Here is a 17236-nt window from a genome sequence, read left to right as displayed (position 1 = left end):
TAGGCTGCATCTGCATTACATCAGAATAAGTGATCTGTGTCCGTGCCAATTAGATATAGCATCATGAAATGAATTATTCTACCATCTTCTCGTATCCAGTGGTTTATTGCCTGTGCTTCTGGGTTATTTTATGTCAAATACTTCTGGGTCTTCCAAGGTTTTGCTTAAATTTGTTGCAACCAATTTTCTGTGTCAGTACATGTCTTTTGCAAGCTTAGAAATGTTTGTGAAGATCCTTTAGATGAGATCCTTTTTCTCTTTAAGAATTAGATCCATTACTGAATTTTGAACATTTTGAAGATGAAGCCCACTCACTAAATGCTACGTACAAGCACAAATAAATGACAAATTTATAGAATAACATCTGTTAGATCAACTGCAAAATAATAGACTTTAGAGACAGCTTGATGTAATACCCTAGCAGTTGAAAGCAATGTCTTATTTTTCAGCACCCTTTTCACTGAGTAGAGAACATCCAGCTGAGTCACTGATAGGGACAGGGGATATTACAAGAGAAATGATGCATTTTGAATGAGCTTGTGTTTTGAACTTCCATCTGTAAGGAGGAGAAAACATGTCAGGATGAGGTAGGCCAGCAGAGAATCAGATCAGCAGGATTGTTTTTAGGGAACTTCGTCATGTTTGACTCAACCGTAGCAGGTCACCTAGATGTGGGCTTGTTGGCCTTGTGTCTCAGTCTGAAGGGGCCTGCCCACTCCAATGTGTGCATGCTGGCTCGGTCACGTTCTGCATTGCCCAAAGAAAGACAAATCTCACAATCAATTTATTTCCTATATTAGTACTTGCTGAGCAAGATGTACTGTTCCCACAGACCTAACTATGTAAAGCCCTGACTGTGGTAGTCAGCGGCTTGCACGAACTTAAGTTTTCTGCTGAGCTCAGAAAGAAGGAAGAGCAAGTTCTTCATCTGGACACAAAGCGCATATTAATTCCTGTATGATATAGAAGATAAAAACCAGCCTCTGAGAACTAGGTTTTGCAATCATTTTCCATGTAGTGCCCCTATAACATAAACTGAAAAAATTTTTCATGCTTAGGAAAACATTGAAAACTTATTTTGTTTTCTACTAAATTTCATGCCTATTTTCCTAAACTCCTTTATAAACACAGATGTATACTGATTGTAAGTAGTGTGTCCTAAAAAGTTGTAACTGCTGTCATTATACATGGCAAAACAAAACAAACAAATTGGAATTTTAAATTTGGCTTAAAAATTTTAGATAGCCAACTGCTCCTGAATATTCAATTGAAATGCCATATTCTGGCCCCAAAGGAGTTTTCCAGATTGTGACATGGAAGTGTTGCTCTTGGAACACAGCTTTCATTAGCTGAAACTATGTACGCGTTCCCTCCTTCTTCTCTCTCATCTTTTTCCAAATTACTTAAAGCATATCCAACATAAAACCTCTGAAGTGAGCACTCATTTTCTCATTTTGAGCTGTACTTATGGTGAAAAATTATCAACTACTCTTTTTTTTTTTTTTTTTTTCGAATCCAATTTCTACTTCATGGTTGCCTCACTTCTCAAGATCTAGCTAAGAAAACAAATTTAGGTGAGAAGAGCTTTGTCAGTATACTTCTGCCAATTCAAATATAGGCCAAACATCACAGGCCCAGCTTTCTCCCACAGATGTTGTGCCATTTTATACCTTTCGTAAAATATTTAACACTTTTGTAAATAGTGATTTTAAGTAGTTCAGCCAATATAAAAGTAACATTTATTATTTAGGTCTACCCACAGACAAATTTTTTTTGAAGATGGGTGTACCAAAATACTTCCTTCTATGACTGGAACACAGTTGCCAGTGTCTGTGTTCTTGTTTTTATCAGCAGCAAAGCCAATTTGTTCTTGAGCTTTTCTGAACAGCTCCTCCCTGCTGTATTGTAGATCTCTATCATTGTGTTCCTGTCTCCCCACTTGTCAGCTCAGTCTGTACCTGTCACCTTAAGTGCCCGAAGACATCAGACCTGGGCAGGATCCTCTGTGTGATGAAGATAGGCAAAGATAGGCAAAAATAATCAGCTTCTCTCTGGTATCAGCACTTCTTCCTTTATTTACATAAAACTAGCTGTGTGGGCTCAAACCAAAGGTAGCCCAGTATCCTGTCTTCAGTAGTGTATATCTAGTGATAGGGCACTGATATTCCCCTCAGTGATAACTGCTAGCAGCTGTAGTCAAAATTCTTTAGTTCTAAGTTGGGCTGCGATTCAGGAAAATGAAACAGCAAAGTAAAAGCTTTTTGTCTACTTTTCAAGAGATCACAATCAGATACATCAGAATTAAGAGGGTTTGATGATTTTAGAGAAAGTCTTGACTCAGCTTTTCTCCTTTCTGTCCTTTTTTAACCCCCTAAAGATACAAGATACCCTGTACTTGAAATAATGTCTGGATATGAGTGGTACTTGAAATGTCTGAGATATGAGTGGTAATCTGCTCAAGCTGGAATTCCTGTTTGCTTCAACTCTACATAGTTTAAACAGGCTCTATGTATTTTCAAAGAATCAGTCATTCCTATGCAAGCCTCCCCTTTGGTTTGCATTCTGTGTTGAACTTTCATTTCAGATTTTCCTTCTTTCTTTGTGTGTATAAGTGACTGCTGCATTAGCAAATATATACATAGAACTGAACCCTGTTGCATAAAAGCACTTCAGAGTGGATTGTGCTTGTCATATCAAACATCCAAAGAAAATGAGTTTTTCTTTGGATGGAACTAGTACAGAGAGGCTTCCTGGTAACATTTACAAAGAGGAAACTGGTTGGAATGTTAAAGCTCTCAAAAGTAGTCACAAACCTTGTTTTTGTCTGGCTGATGCCGGAAATGCAGAATTTCAGAGACTAACTTGTCAGTCCTGGCTTTGTAAACTGGTCTGGTGACCTGCAGCAGTTTAAAACAAACAAAAAACACCACCAGATTAGTTATTTCACTAAATTACAAAAGGCACTTGGACAGAATGGAACACCAAAGCCATGCAAAAGAGCTGTAAGAAAAGCAGTTCTACACTGTGTTATGAAACCAAGACAGAAGTAAATGTGGAAAGTAAATATAGGAATTAGTATTTTTAGTCATGAAATTGTTGAGGAAGAGCTTAGAATCAAATTTAGTTTAGTCGGAGAGCTACAACACGAATATGGACCTGTTATTTGAGGAGGGACTGTGTGTTGAATAACAAGGAAGAAATTCCATGCATTTTACCTCCATACTGAATTGTGTTTTCAAGATTGCGTAATGCTTCTTGATCAATGATCTCTGAAGAACTGGCACAAGCACTTACGCTACAAGCCGTATGGCAAAAGCTAGTTATGGGGTCATCGTATTCAAAAGCAGGATTAATCCTTACAGCATTTTCTGAAGTGCGGCTGTTGAGAGTAGGACTTCTACAATGCAGAACATTTTTGTTTAGGTAAGACTTCAAATTACAAAATAAAAAAGAGGATTTTTTTTTTTTTAATGTGAAGAATGAGCCGCTTACTCCAAATTAAAGTTTCTTTTTCTTTTTCTTCTCAACTTAAAAATTAAAATGGTGAAAAGAAAAACAAGGCTTAGCAAGCCAAAAATGAGAGGTTTAAAAGTGAAGGGATGTGTGGGTTCTGGAGCAAATTTTGCACAGCGCTGTCCTTGGTGGAACGTGTATCTGCGTACAGGGCATCTAAAATGGGGAGAGGAAGAGAAAAATATACAGAACTTGAGGGCAAAAAATACAGAGTACCTCAAATGAAAACAAAAGAAAATATGCAGTTTAAGTATAAGCACAGTATTCACAGTACAATTGATTGTTATTGTAAAGAATAATGTGATTCATAACAGACAAAGGAAAATTATATTCATGAAAATGAGTGTTAAGCAAAAAAAAAAAAGATACATTCTTTGCCTAATTAACGAAGTTGAGATAATATTTGTGTTTTAGCACCTTAAAAGTTCAGGTGTGTTTTTTTGAGTAATTCCTAAACACATCTCTGAAGCCTATATTGTGCTTGTTGGTGACTTTAATCTAACTAGTGAGGTCTGAAATGGGAGCTCTACTTTAAGGCGAGGAAAAAGGTTCTCATATTGTATGAGAATCACAGGGTTTCCAGTTGATAGAAAACTACTGTAGTTCTGAGTAAATTCACAAGTAAAACAAGTGCAAAGCAAATGCTCCCTTCATAGGCCATAATTTAGTATAGAGACTGTACGAGTTTGCTCAAGTCTGAGACTAGTATTAAGTTTGTATGTAATTTGTTGTAATTCACGGAAGTTTCATGTATTATTTTTAATATTTTTATCATACTAAATAAAGGTTTTGTAATTTCTGTACATTAATCCAGGTTTTTCTGAAATGGAAAGAGATTATTTTTCATAGTGGGTTGGTTTTGGAGCAATAAACTGGTTCAGTAAATTTTTTAGGAGGACCCATTTAAATTGGAGGCTGATTATTAGTTAAAATTCTGCCACTACACTGCTCTGACTCTTGCAAGTCATTGTGGTGGATTCGAAATAATTTTCTGCTATCTTTTCTGTGATGCCCACTGCAGAAAATGAATTGTGACAGCTGTGTTCTTGCAGTGAAATTATCATATGAATAATTTGCTTGGTAGTCTAATTTTTTGACATTAATCCTAAGTATTCTAAAAGACATGTCATTAACCTAATTCTAAAGTCAGTATTAAGAGAGAATGAATCAGGTTAGTGTTCATAGGTGTGCTTGTAAGAAAACAGATTTCGTTTTTAATACGACTTAGAAAACTTAATTACTAGGTAATCAATAGCGAAAAATGTGAATGTGTTATTTTTCCATGATATATCAGGAAGTCTGAAAAGAATGCATGGTTGTGTGCTTGTCATCTCTGCCAATGATGCTGAATTTCTCATAACTTTCAAATGCATTTCTGATAAACAGCTAGATCATGGTGTTCTGTGCGTTCCATCTAATAGATCAAACAGGATTTATCCACAGTGAAACTGTTTGTGTTAAAGAAAGGTATTGCAATGTAGTTTAAAGTATCTGAATAGTGAGTTCTTGGCTTATTAGCATAGTTTATGCTGTTGAAAAGTACGTACTCGGCCCTGTTTGTTCATGGAATAGAACCAGGGGTCTGTGAGCAGAATTCATGTCAAGAATCATTTATTTACCTGCAGACAGCTCCTTTTCCTGGAACTAACTCACAGTTCCCACCATTGACACAAAGATGTGGTTCCATCTCACACAGGCTCCGGCAGGGTAATCCGTCTTGGCTTGTGTAACCAGGTTTACAAAGGCAGTCAGCCTCTTTTGTCCACTCGTTCATTACGCATTCAGAAAATTCATCACATGCCATGAATTTGCATGGGTCTGCCTGATCAGCTGTAAAGGATGGGTAAATAATTAATTGAGGCATTGAGGCATTACCCCCAAAGTATTTGGCAAGCTCTGTGGCAGCTAGAGAAAACAGTACACATTTACTGGCCTGCTACTTGTGCATGTTAATGGCAGGATACAGTCTGGCATAAAAGGACACGCATTTTTCTCTCTCTAGATGACACAGCAAGCATGCAAGCTTATATGTACTTGTACGTTTGTTTACCCTGTCCTTATTAAGCTGTGATTTTATTTTTATCTTACTGACAAGAATTTTCACACTTGAATATTGTTGATCTTTTTTTACTATAAAGCGCTGGTTTTGTGCTCAGGGATATAGTCGTGCCATGCTATAGTCTTGCCTATGTGCAAGAAGCAGTTTTTGCTGTAATCACCTTAAACGCATGCTTTTAGGCCATGACTAGGGGAGGGAATGAGTTTAGTGAGTATTGCACAACACTATGAGGACTGCGACACAGGAATAATGGCACTGTCAGTGGAAAATACAAGTTTGTGGGGCTTTGTCAGAAGAGCAAAAAAACTCTTTGGGAAAAACTGCTGTGCTTTTGTTTGTTTCTTTGTTTTTAAGTATTAGTAAGGGACGCCTCTGTGAGATGAAGGGAAAACGAGTCTGTTGATGTTCATAGGAAGGCCCAAGTCAGAGACAGCGTAAAGTCCTGACTTCACCTGTCACACAAGTCTAGTTCTTTCCCATTCCCTACTTCTACCTAGACATGACTAAAAGGATCAGAAAGCGTCATATTAACATCCAACTCTATGCTGATGGAATAATAAGGAGGAAGGCTGCAACCACCAGTCTTGTCTGCTGGAGGCAGTTTCTTGTGTTAAGAAAGTTAAAACCATAAATAGAAGGCAAAAGATGAGAAGCAGGGCAGGGGATACAAATTCTGTTTTTATCAGCACACAGTAAGATGTGTGAATCAAGAAAGGCAAAAAATAATGAGTGTGTAACGAAGAGGGAGGAGAGAAGGAAAGGAGAGCAGATGTACAGATTGGAGCTGGGCAACACAGGACAGCAGGTCCTGAGTGACCTGAACTCTCCAAAGAGAGAGTCAAAAAGAGAGAGTCTCCAAAGGACGTTTGCACACACAGCCTTAGCCCTAGAGAGGAACTTGGTTTCAAGTCTGGTCTAGAGAAATCAAAATCACTTAAAACACCAGCACAGAAGAAAAATGTCCATTCCTAGTTACGTGGGCTTCAAATTTCTTAAGAAAAATCTGCAGTTTTAAAAAGATTGGTACTGGGTATTTCAGCTAGTACTATAGTTACTATCTGGGCTGAAAATTTTCTTCCAGAGCCAATTCATGGCCCTAGATTCTCAATAATATTAATTCCAATGAAAAATAAGCATCACTTTCTTTATAATACTACTGGAAATCTCAGACATACACCAGGATGTGCTTAACTGCTGGAAATTAATCTGGCAGAGCCATTCATTTCTAACCTCTCTACAGTTCTGTAGCTATTTTTTTTTTTAACTACTATTTTTATTTCTGAATTTAAGATCAACAAACGCAGTTTTAGCTTGCTTGATTTCCTTTTGCTATATAAAACATACATGTTGATTTGTGAGCTGCTTTGCTCCTGGACTGTAAATATATGTACACATATACAAGTCTAACAATTGGGCACCAAAGAAGTACAATAAATCTCAAGGTAACTTTACTGTCAGTCAAACCTTTACCTATATAAAAATTGAAAAATACAACAAAGCAAAACATTTATTTCAAGTACTTTGATCTGGTCAGTTGTATGATTGGAAATTACAAAGTTTAGTCCCTATTTGGACAAAACCAGGTGGCACACAAAAGGACACAGTAGTTCCTACAGATTCTTTTCTTAGCCCGTGCAAAAAAAAATGCGTGATAAATAAAACCAGAACAGTCCCACAGGAGGAAAAAACAAACAAACAACAACAACAACAAAAAATAACACAGAGGAGTTAGTATGACTGAATAACTGATTAAGTATTAACTGCATGTCTCATCTACCCTCTCCCCAGATTTGTTGACCACAGTTTACCTTCACACTAGTGGACATAAAGATTGATTGTGTTACTAAGGAAAAACATTCTCTATCTGAGCATTACCTACGGTTGTACATTATGGCCCTGCAGTGTTGAAAAGCTGAAAGGTATCAGTGTGTTTCTGTGTCATTAGGAGAGCTAGGCATGAGCAGCCCACTGTGTTAGAGAGTCATTTTTTTGTGATGGTGTTTCATTTTCCTTAAAAAAAAAAAAAAAAAAAAAAAAGTTGGGCTATGCACCTGCCATGATTTGTCACTTTCTCTGCATTTTCACTTATTTAGGTAAACAACAACAAAAATGCTCGCAGGTAATTTAAAAATCCTTTTATGTATTTTGGTATTTATGGTATTGTTTATATATGTATATTATATGTATTTATATATATACTAATGTAGTTAGCCCTTTACAGCTGTTTCTTATGAAAGTTGATGAGTCTTGCAACGGATTTTGGGCTGTCAGTTCCCATCAGTGTTTCATTGTGGGATAACACTGTTACCACTAGATGGCTCTTATTTTCACACTAAATAGAAATTTGCTTGCATTACCTTAATTTACTAAACTTTTTCTTTTTCTTTTTTTTCCCCTCCTTTATTTGAAATTTTATATTTCAAATAAAAAGGAAGTGGGGCTGTATGGATATATGTTGGATTTCTAAATGTGATTTAATCCACTTTTATATATCACTACTACTCATGAGCCATGAAAGTTTTGTTCTGAGAACAGCTATCATACAAATCTATTGTGATATGTTTTCTTGAATTAAAGTTGAAATACCATGTCAGTAGAGAAGAAGATATAGATGAAGATGAAAGATTTTTTTCCTTTTTTTTTTTTTTTTTTTTTTGTTGTTGTATTTTAGCAACTTTTTCAATTTAATTTGTATTTAATGAAAATTTACTACCAAAGCAGAGAATCTGTGGTGGCACAAAGTTAAGTGTTTGTAGGAATCCTTTATTCTTTATTCAACAGAACATCAGGTTAACATGGCAGTATTTGAGAGTTTTTGTTAAGAGAGTATTTGAAAGTTTTGCTAACTTTCTTGGCCGCTTCCAATTCTCTTAATTGTCACAAGGAGATACCTAAAATAAAGGTGGTCTAGAAACTGCCTGCAGGAAATGTAAACGGACATTTTGTTCTCAAGTTGTCAGAGATCTGTACAGCTATACCCAGCTTAATCAAAACCCCTAAAGGTATCTGCATGCTAATGTATCGGCATTTTCCTTCTCCATACCAACAAAAATTCAACTCTGAAATAATTACCAAATCTGAAAATAAATCCAGGCTTCAGTTTTATAAAACAATATAAGAAAAAGGTGGAAATCAAACATGATAAGGCTAGAGTAAATGGTCTCAAGTTGCACAAGGAGACATTTAGAATGGATTTAAGGAATAATTTCCTCATGGAAAGTGTGGTAGTATTGGAATAGGTTGCCCAGAGAAGAGGTGGAGTTCCCATCCCTGGAGGTATTTAAGAGAGGTGTGGACATGACACTAAGGGTCCTGTGAAAGGACTCGGTGGGTCAGGGACTTGGTGATCTTGAAGGTCTTTTCCAACCTAGATGATTCTATGACTCTAAGAAAGGTATCAAATCAGGAGAGATTCTAGAATTACAAAGCCATGGGGTGCTATACATGCTAATGCTTTGGTCAGTGAGAATCTGTAGAATCCTAGTATTCCTACAAACTCTCTCCTTCTGTTCTGAACTCTTTAGTCCTCTAAAGATAGTCTTAATGATGTCCTGAGCAATGATTTCTTTACAACATTGTAAAAGTCATCAGAAGTGATGTTTTATCTACTCAGATGTGTAGGTAAAACATCATGCCTATGGATGAGTCACTCCTGTAAACTATATGTGAGCATTTTTTATCCCTGTCTTCACCCAGTCATTGTTTCTGTTTTTGCTTCCCTGTACTTGGATTTTGAACTGAAAAGCAGTTGGTGTACATGGATAGACCAATACCTCCACCCCAGTATTGTATGGAAATATGTCTGCAGATGGCTGAGTCTGAGTCTGCAAACATTTTTTTTTTTGTATATTACTAATGTTTACTGGGAGGCAATTAATTATACAGTTATTTCCAAAATGGTAATCTTTCTGAAGCTTAAGGAAAAGATGATCTACATGTTTTTAACTTTGTGTAAATATTGATCACACAATCTTACCTGGCTCAATATCCAGGGAATAGCTGTCAATCTCCAAATTGAGACGTTGGGCAGCAGCATCACAGAAATCTTCCAAGACACAGTGAACTGCTTCCGTGATATTATATGGCACTGTTCTGGCAAATTTCATTTTACTGTTGACAATCACACTTCCATTCCTGAAGTTAAGTATTTCCAGTTGCTTAAAGCCTGTAAGGTTGGACTGCAGGTATGGAAGTAGCTGCAAAACAGAAAGTTGCTTTTATTTTGACTTACTGTCAATGCCTATACCCTATTAGTTTTTCTTATAGTTGCTTTTAGTTATCAAGCACACGCATTAAACACTTATTTCTTTGAATATATGGCTGTTAAATTTCTTTAGTATAGCTGTTAAATTCCACCACAAAATTCCCTTTTCTGTTTTTTTTTTGCTATATTCTTCTGGACTCTTGCATCTTTCTCAGTAATGTATTGAGATGGATGGGCAGCAATTTCCCCTGTAATGAAATGCACAGCGGTTGGGGAGCTTATTCATCTAGAAGAAAAAATCACCACGCTCCAAAGCCAACCATAATTATTTTCAAATATTCAATCCAGGCAGGTTAGGGCATAGCATGACAGGCGTGTCACTGAGCTGACCTGTAGTCCTATTGTACCCATAAAGAAAATCCATATCTAATTATATTCCCTTTGCTAGGCTATGATATATTTTATAAGGCCTATTCTTAAATTCAGCATAAAGACACAAGTCTTAGATCTATTCAGTATTGTTGATGTGAATCTAAGTTAAATCCAAATAAAATTACATGCCAGACATATATATAGTGGAGTCTCTTGAACAAGTAAACACTTTGATCACTGACTTCATGGAGTGTTTCTTTGCACCCTGAGAGCATTCCAGGCTTATGGGTCCTTTAAAAATGCATCTTATCATGCTGAATTGTAGTAGGGTTTGATAGTGCCAAAATATTGAGCTCTCCAATGCTGAGTGAGCCAACTGGCATGAATCAGAATTTCCTAGCCAAAACTTCTATGTACAGCTCTCACAGAAGTTTGTTGCTGTTTGTTCCTGATTTATGGAGCAATAATTAATGTAATTTAGAGATGGGGGATGTGTATTTTTTTAAGCCAAGCCTCACTTCTGCCGATGTTGTTCAAGCTCACCAACTGCATTGTTTCACCCACCAGTTGCATGAACTGTTGTTCCAGTGCTTTGTATTCTGTCGAACTCCTATTGAAGAGGTCATCAGAAAAGTGCATGTTGGTCACCCTCAGGCTGAAGAAAACCACCAGCTCTTTGCCTTTGGCTGCAGTCGTCATGGAGCTGGTGGTTACATACTTCAGTGTAGGAGCTGGGGTGGCTTCTGCTGGCTCACTTGTCAGCACTGAAATGTAACCACTGCCGTGCTCTGCTTCATCCAGAGCTGCTGTGCTCACCATACCGATGCCATCCAACTCAGCAGAGATATCCTGCACTTCTGTCCCAGCAATGCTGGGGGGAATGGTGTCAGCTGCTGGCACTGAGGAATCTGGTGCTTCGGGGGACTGGTCGATGATGACAGACTGGCTGTAGGTTGGGCTGGTCACTGCAGGCAGCAGTGTTGTTTGCTCTGGTGGCAGCACGTAATCTACAATAAGCTCTCCAGGCTGCGTGACAGAGAGATCACTTGCACCAATAAAGAAAGGCAATGATGTTTTATAAGTGCTGGTTGTAAATAAAAGGTCATCACCCGATGATTCTAGTTCATCCATGATCTTCACTGCTGCAGAAAAACAGGGGAAAAACAAATGCCTATTTTGAAAAACAAGCATAAAAAACCTCAAGCATGGAAACAACATACATCTTGTTTTTCCACTGAAGCATTTTTAAAAACAAGCTTTAGTGCTATTTAAACACGAAAACATTATTTCCATCAGCAAAGAACTACAGGAATAAAACACCCCATCTGTGTGTTTGAGCGATGAAATTTCTGTAGGAGATGTGTTTAAATAATAATTATACTTGGTAAGTATTTCCTGAGCAATTCCTAAAGCTCAGTCTTGTTTTGAAGGTACATAATTGCACTGTCAGTTTATATTGACTGAAAGAGTAGATTGTAGCTATGAGTTGTCTGCTTGGATCAGTTCTATGCCAGAGTCATTCTGTTGCTTCCCCCTCCATTAGAGGTTAAGGCTATTACCTGCCAGTAATCATAAATTGTGGTTAAGGAAAATGGTACTATAATCTTTTCTGATTTACCTAGAAGACAGCAGCAGCAGTGAAATCAAATTCAAACCCTAAGAAATCATCTGCTGCACTTAAAGCAGCCATTTGACCATGATGTTAAAATTTTATGAGGCCCCCACTGGGCTTGGCATTGGCCTAGGTTTTGTAATAGATATAGCTGAAATCCAAATCTGAAGTGTGATGAGACGCTGAATTTGGCTTGCAGCTACCTGCTGTGATGTCTCAACAACAGACATCTACCCCATCTGATAACTTTGTCCTTCTCCAACAACATAGTTAAGCATGTTCCTCATGCTGGACTTTTAGCAGCCCCCTACAGGCAGAATCACTTATCAACTGATAGGATGGAAGCTTTTCTGCAATTAATTCATTTATCTAAGCTCTAATTTCCTCTCTGTGGCCAGTGAAAGTACAATAACCCCCACTGAACAAGATGGCAGCTAAACGGCATAGGAGTTGCTCATAGATGGTCTTTGTGTCTCCTTTTCCTTGCTTCTATGTGAATTAGGACCAATCTTCTGCTGTATTGCTGTTTTTTAGGAAAAAAAAAAAAAAAAAAAAGAAAGAAAAAAAGTATATTTTCAACAAAGAAAACCTTAACACAAGATAACTATTTTCTTGACACTGTTAATTTAACATGCTCTTTGCTTCCTCCCTGCAGGTACAATGTACTTGGCTGAAGCATTAATCCGCCTAAAGTGGATTATTTTCGATAGAACCACAAGTAAAGCATTGCTTTCCTGATATTGTTCTTTTCTTTACTAATATAACATATATTTCTGTACACTAGGTGAAGCTAGTGTGCTTTAGTAGGAATGCATAGCCCCATTCTGCTAAACTGACCACACCTCTCAAAGTAGGAAAGAATTATTCTAAATCACGGTATGTTTTTTTTTTTTTTTTTCCACTAGAATTAGCTATTTGCATGAACCTATGTTCAGAGCAGCTTGATTTTTCCTTTGCTGTTTGTTTTATTTTACCTGTTTATCTATCATGCATATATGGTGATTCATTGGTAATAGCGTGTTTAGCTAAGACATATGTTTAAACTGTTGGAGTAGGTTGTGAGAAAGCCAGAATTACTTTTTGCTTCTGCTGTAGACTCCTTGGGAGTCTTGAGAATATACTGTTGTGTGGTATTCATCTCACTTCTAGATGATGCATCTAACTTTTAAATGCCTGCTAAGCGAGTCATCTTTTACATCTTTTTCAACAGAGAGACATTTATCTCAGATCAAGCTAACCATCCAAAATATGTTGGATCTTTTGAAGTGCCTGTATCTTTGTAGACTTCCAAACATATGCAACTAATTTATGTAAGATGCCTGATTTTTCTCCTACATAGTTTCTGTTATCTAAATCAACCTCTTCAGCTCCCTGTAGCATTATTGAGGTTCACTGGCTTCTTTGAGGTGCTCAGGTACTAGAGTAATAAGAACTATGAATGTTTTTTGAAAAGTCACTTTACACTGACTTACAGTTTGACTCTACCAGCAGGGAAATGTAATTCTGGCACTTCTGAAGATTCAGTGAATTTTACTCCAGAATACCAGAAACAAACTCAAATGTCAAGTGTTCCTCCTCCCAGTCTCAGTTCAGTTCTAAGTTTTTACTAAGTTTTTATATCCATTACAAGTGTTTTACAAGCCTTCAATAAGGAAAGATCATTTTTTTTTTGTTTGTTTTTCTTTTTTCTTTTCTTTCTCTGCTTTTCTCTGCAGAAAAGTTCAGAGCACTTTCTCTGGATACTCTGAAGCAGAACTTCTCAGATAAAGCATTCTGGAAAGATCATTACAGCATCTGTTTCTATTTGTGCAGTCTACACATCAGTAACTTGTGCAAATGTTATTCCATTACAAAAATATCAGTCTGAAAGCACAATGTATTTAAGATTGCTTTTAACAAGTATTGAACAATAGATTCTAACATTGTACTCCAGCAAATTGATGAGGAATATTGGACAATTTTTAGTTAGAACAGAGTTTATCACAGGAGCAGCACAGGTTTTCATAGGTATACACCAAAAAGCATTCTAAATACAAAAATATGTAGACTACCCTGGATAGAGATAGCCAAGAAATAGACTCCTTTCACATTTGCTGCTTTCTAGATGCGCAAAATATTGCAAGTTTATAAGGCAGTGGCTTCCAAGATGTTCTCCACCTTTTGAAGAAGACTGTAGTAGCTAGTTACAGGTTATTTCAGGATTCTCCTGCTATCCTTCAGCTGACTGTAGTGCAGTCACCAAAGACACTTCCAAACCATTCACAAACTGACTTTTATGGCTGTCGCTGATGGACAAACATTATGTTATTCTTTGGTGCATTAGAGCAAACCAGTAGGAGCTGGGTGCTGCCAAGGTTTTCCAGAGATCAGGTTTTAGGGAGGCAACTGCAAATCAGTACCATGCCACAAAAGATACCTGTTTTGCCCTTAACACTAACTGGTTGATGGTAAGTTAGTTTACCAAATGTTAATTCAAATGGCAAAGTTGGACACTGCATGTGACTGTAAGTGGAAAGAGGCAAAAACACATCTCATACTTAGCTTCTCTAAAGTGTTCCCTGCCTTTTAGGTATCAGCAGATGAGAGTTTTGTACCCTTTGCAGACGATCTGTTTCCAAAGCATGATGACCACAGCGGTTTTCTGACCACTTTCAGGGAACAGAATTTGAGGACTATTTTTTCTTACACAGTTGCTGGGTTTTAGATTCAGTATTACCATTTTTTCTCTTCTTTCCCCTTCTCCTTTAATCTGTTGCTTAATTCAGCCAGGGAAGAGGCTCCCAAATTTTCCTCTGTGATGCCCAGTTCTTTGGGTAAATGATAAACTTAATGTAACTTGACACTTAAATTTTCAGAGTTTCTGCTGTAGGTGAAGACCTAAAGGTGAATTCTCTGTGACTTGTGTGCTTAGAACGAGTAGAGGTTATTGAAGATAATGCATCCCTGTCAATATTTAGTATCCCTTTCCTGTATTAGATCAGGGAAAGTTTCATAGTCAGTTTGTTGCCTTTATCTGCATGCATGAAGATGTGTGTCCCCCAGGTGCCTCAGTTTTATTGGCAGTATATTTGGAAACCTGAATGATTTAAATGACAATTTACCACTTGATAGGAGACTATTTCACCTATTTTTGGTTTTATATTTAGGGTTGAGTTCTAATCACATCTGTGTCCACAGTGAACTCACTGAAATCAATGAATTACAGTAGCCTAAAACCAAAGTAAGTGGGATAAGGAAATCTGCATTTGCCCTGAGGATCAGGAGTGCCCAGTTCTATGGCCCTCAGAGGAAATGTGTTCTGCCAAATTATCAAAATGTTGCTTACCTTTCATGTGATTATCTCTCTCCTCTCTCATGCATCACGACTGATACATGTACACTTTACAAGTGATCTTACAGTACTGGTGATTCAGAAAAAGCCACTGAAGTTCACTGCTAATAGGAAAAATCTTTTCTGGATGGGATGGAGAAAAAGACCAAGTGCTGCATTCTTATTTACTGTGAGACCTAACTGTGGAGAGCTGGAAGCACAACAGGACCATGAAATGGGTGCAGTAAAACCCACTTAAACTAGCACAGTTACACAATCTTCTTTTATTTGTTGAGATATGTTATTTGCATTGCTGATGGTATAAAGCAAGAGCTACAGCCCTTGTCCTCGCAACTGTAGAGGGCAACCCAAAGAGAATAGCAAAGTGCTGTACAGAGCCATGGTTGTGCATGCAGCATGCACCAAATGCTACACTACAGCTTGAGGTCCTAATGCTTCATCAAGAACTTGAGATGCTTTTCTCTTGTCACGTCCTCATGTTTCTTGTGTAATCAAGGATACAGACAGATTAGAAAAACAAATCCAAACTGAGCTTAGCAATGTTCTCTGTTTACAAAGCTCTTGGTGTTACGTGTTATGCTGATAAGGAGTGAGAGTGCCTCACTAGTTAAAGGAACACAGAAAAGATTTCTTAGCATTAGTGCTTGAGGTATTAACGCAGGATGATCTACTGATGGGATGAACCTGTAACTCCACAGAGTGATGACAGGGTGACAATGTACACCCAAGCATACAATTGTGATGGTATTTTCTAGATTGTATTTTAGAAAGAGGTAACTGCGGGAGAAAGAAACGTTGAAATATCTTTGAAATTGCAGCAAGTATGAAGCCAAATAACCAAACATATACTACAGGTTTAGAATATAGATGTATACATGCAGTTGCATATTCATATATATATATATATATATATATATAAAAGTTATACATAGGCTGTAAAGCATCATCCTATTAGAAGCAGAGTAACTTAAAAGGACTTGAAGGCACACCAAGATGATCTCTGGTGCACATTTCAACTGTTTTCATAAGCTGCCAATTCTAAATAATCAGTCATTGTCTCTCCAGCTGTGACAGCACAGAGGTGGTGGTAGTCCCTTGCAATGTGCAAGGAAATGGGCTTGCCTAAAATCCTGCTGAGCCCTTACTGCAATGCAGCATCAGTCAAAAAACAAGGGATTACTGACCCTTCTTTTGGTTGTGCTCTGTGTCAGAGTAAAATGATTTGAAATGCTTTGCCATGCTATTTCACTGTCTGCATAAGAGTGTGTGATGAAATCAATCTTCGGGAGTAAAAAAAATGTGGGTGAAACACAAAGAAGACCCAAGCATTTGGACTCTAAAAGACCCCTTTCCATTTGCAGTTAGAATCATGGTTTTGTATATGTGTATATATGTATATTTATCTATTGTTTTGAAATAGAATGCAAAATACACTTGAATTAGTTCTTCATATAGAAATTAGTTGTAATACCCAGTTTGCCTTTTAGGTGAGATCATTACAACAGAAGGATAGAAAAACAAACAATTATTTTATGAGAAGTTTAGAAGCATGAGCACTGAAAATTTAGACATCCTTAGCCTCAGAATATTTTATTTCAGCATACCATTTGGTCTACAACACCATCATTTTGGTGTAAGAAACCTGCAGAGGGCATGGAATAAGATGCTGAATTCAAATATACCCCCAGAGTAACCGTACTGAAGGTTAAACAATGACATGAAGTTAAACACTACTGTCAGTGATAAAAAACAACGATCTTAGCTCTCGACTACCAAGATGTTCCCTGAGATCTCCAGATTTTTTTTTTTTTTCTTTGTATTACATGGTCAAGGCAGGACAACTTTGTACTGAAGATAGTTTTATGTCTAAAATTAAACTGCTGTTGGCAAAGATGCTTAAACAGTAAATTAAGAGGCAATTTCCTGAGTGCACTGTTATATTAAATCCTTGTAAAAACAGTGCTATATTCAGACATTTTTTCCCAGCTGAGGGAGTAATATACATTTGTTTGAAAAACTGGATGCCATTTCAACAACTTCATCTAATTAGTTTGTCCTCTTATATTTTTTGTTAAGTGAGGAAAACCCTTCAAACTGACCATGAATAAAGAGTTATTGTTTGTGAAAGGTCAAATTGTCATGAAA

The 17236-nt window shown here is 37.2% G+C and overlaps 1 protein-coding gene across 1 annotated transcript in view; it reads right to left on the bottom strand.

Annotated features, from left to right (window-relative positions):
* Positions 1-2857: 2857 nt before the first annotated feature.
* IMPG1 (interphotoreceptor matrix proteoglycan 1) overlaps positions 2858-17236 on the bottom strand; it is a gene marked incomplete at both ends in the record, with an annotated part of 58097 nt that continues 43718 nt past the window's right edge. Inside the window, 4 exons of the mRNA XM_084283285.1 lie at positions 2858-2897; positions 5133-5343; positions 9549-9768; positions 10713-11290. Coding sequence (XP_084139411.1) covers positions 2858-2897; positions 5133-5343; positions 9549-9768; positions 10713-11290 — 1049 coding nt within the window. The remainder of the gene's footprint in view (positions 2898-5132; positions 5344-9548; positions 9769-10712; positions 11291-17236) is intronic.

Source organism: Netta rufina (genome assembly GCF_964035555.1).
Source record: "Netta rufina genome assembly, chromosome: 3".
Taxonomy (NCBI): domain Eukaryota; kingdom Metazoa; phylum Chordata; class Aves; order Anseriformes; family Anatidae; genus Netta; species Netta rufina.
The sequence above is the reverse complement of the archived record's forward strand: the minus strand, read 5'-3'. Positions and strand labels throughout refer to the sequence as shown.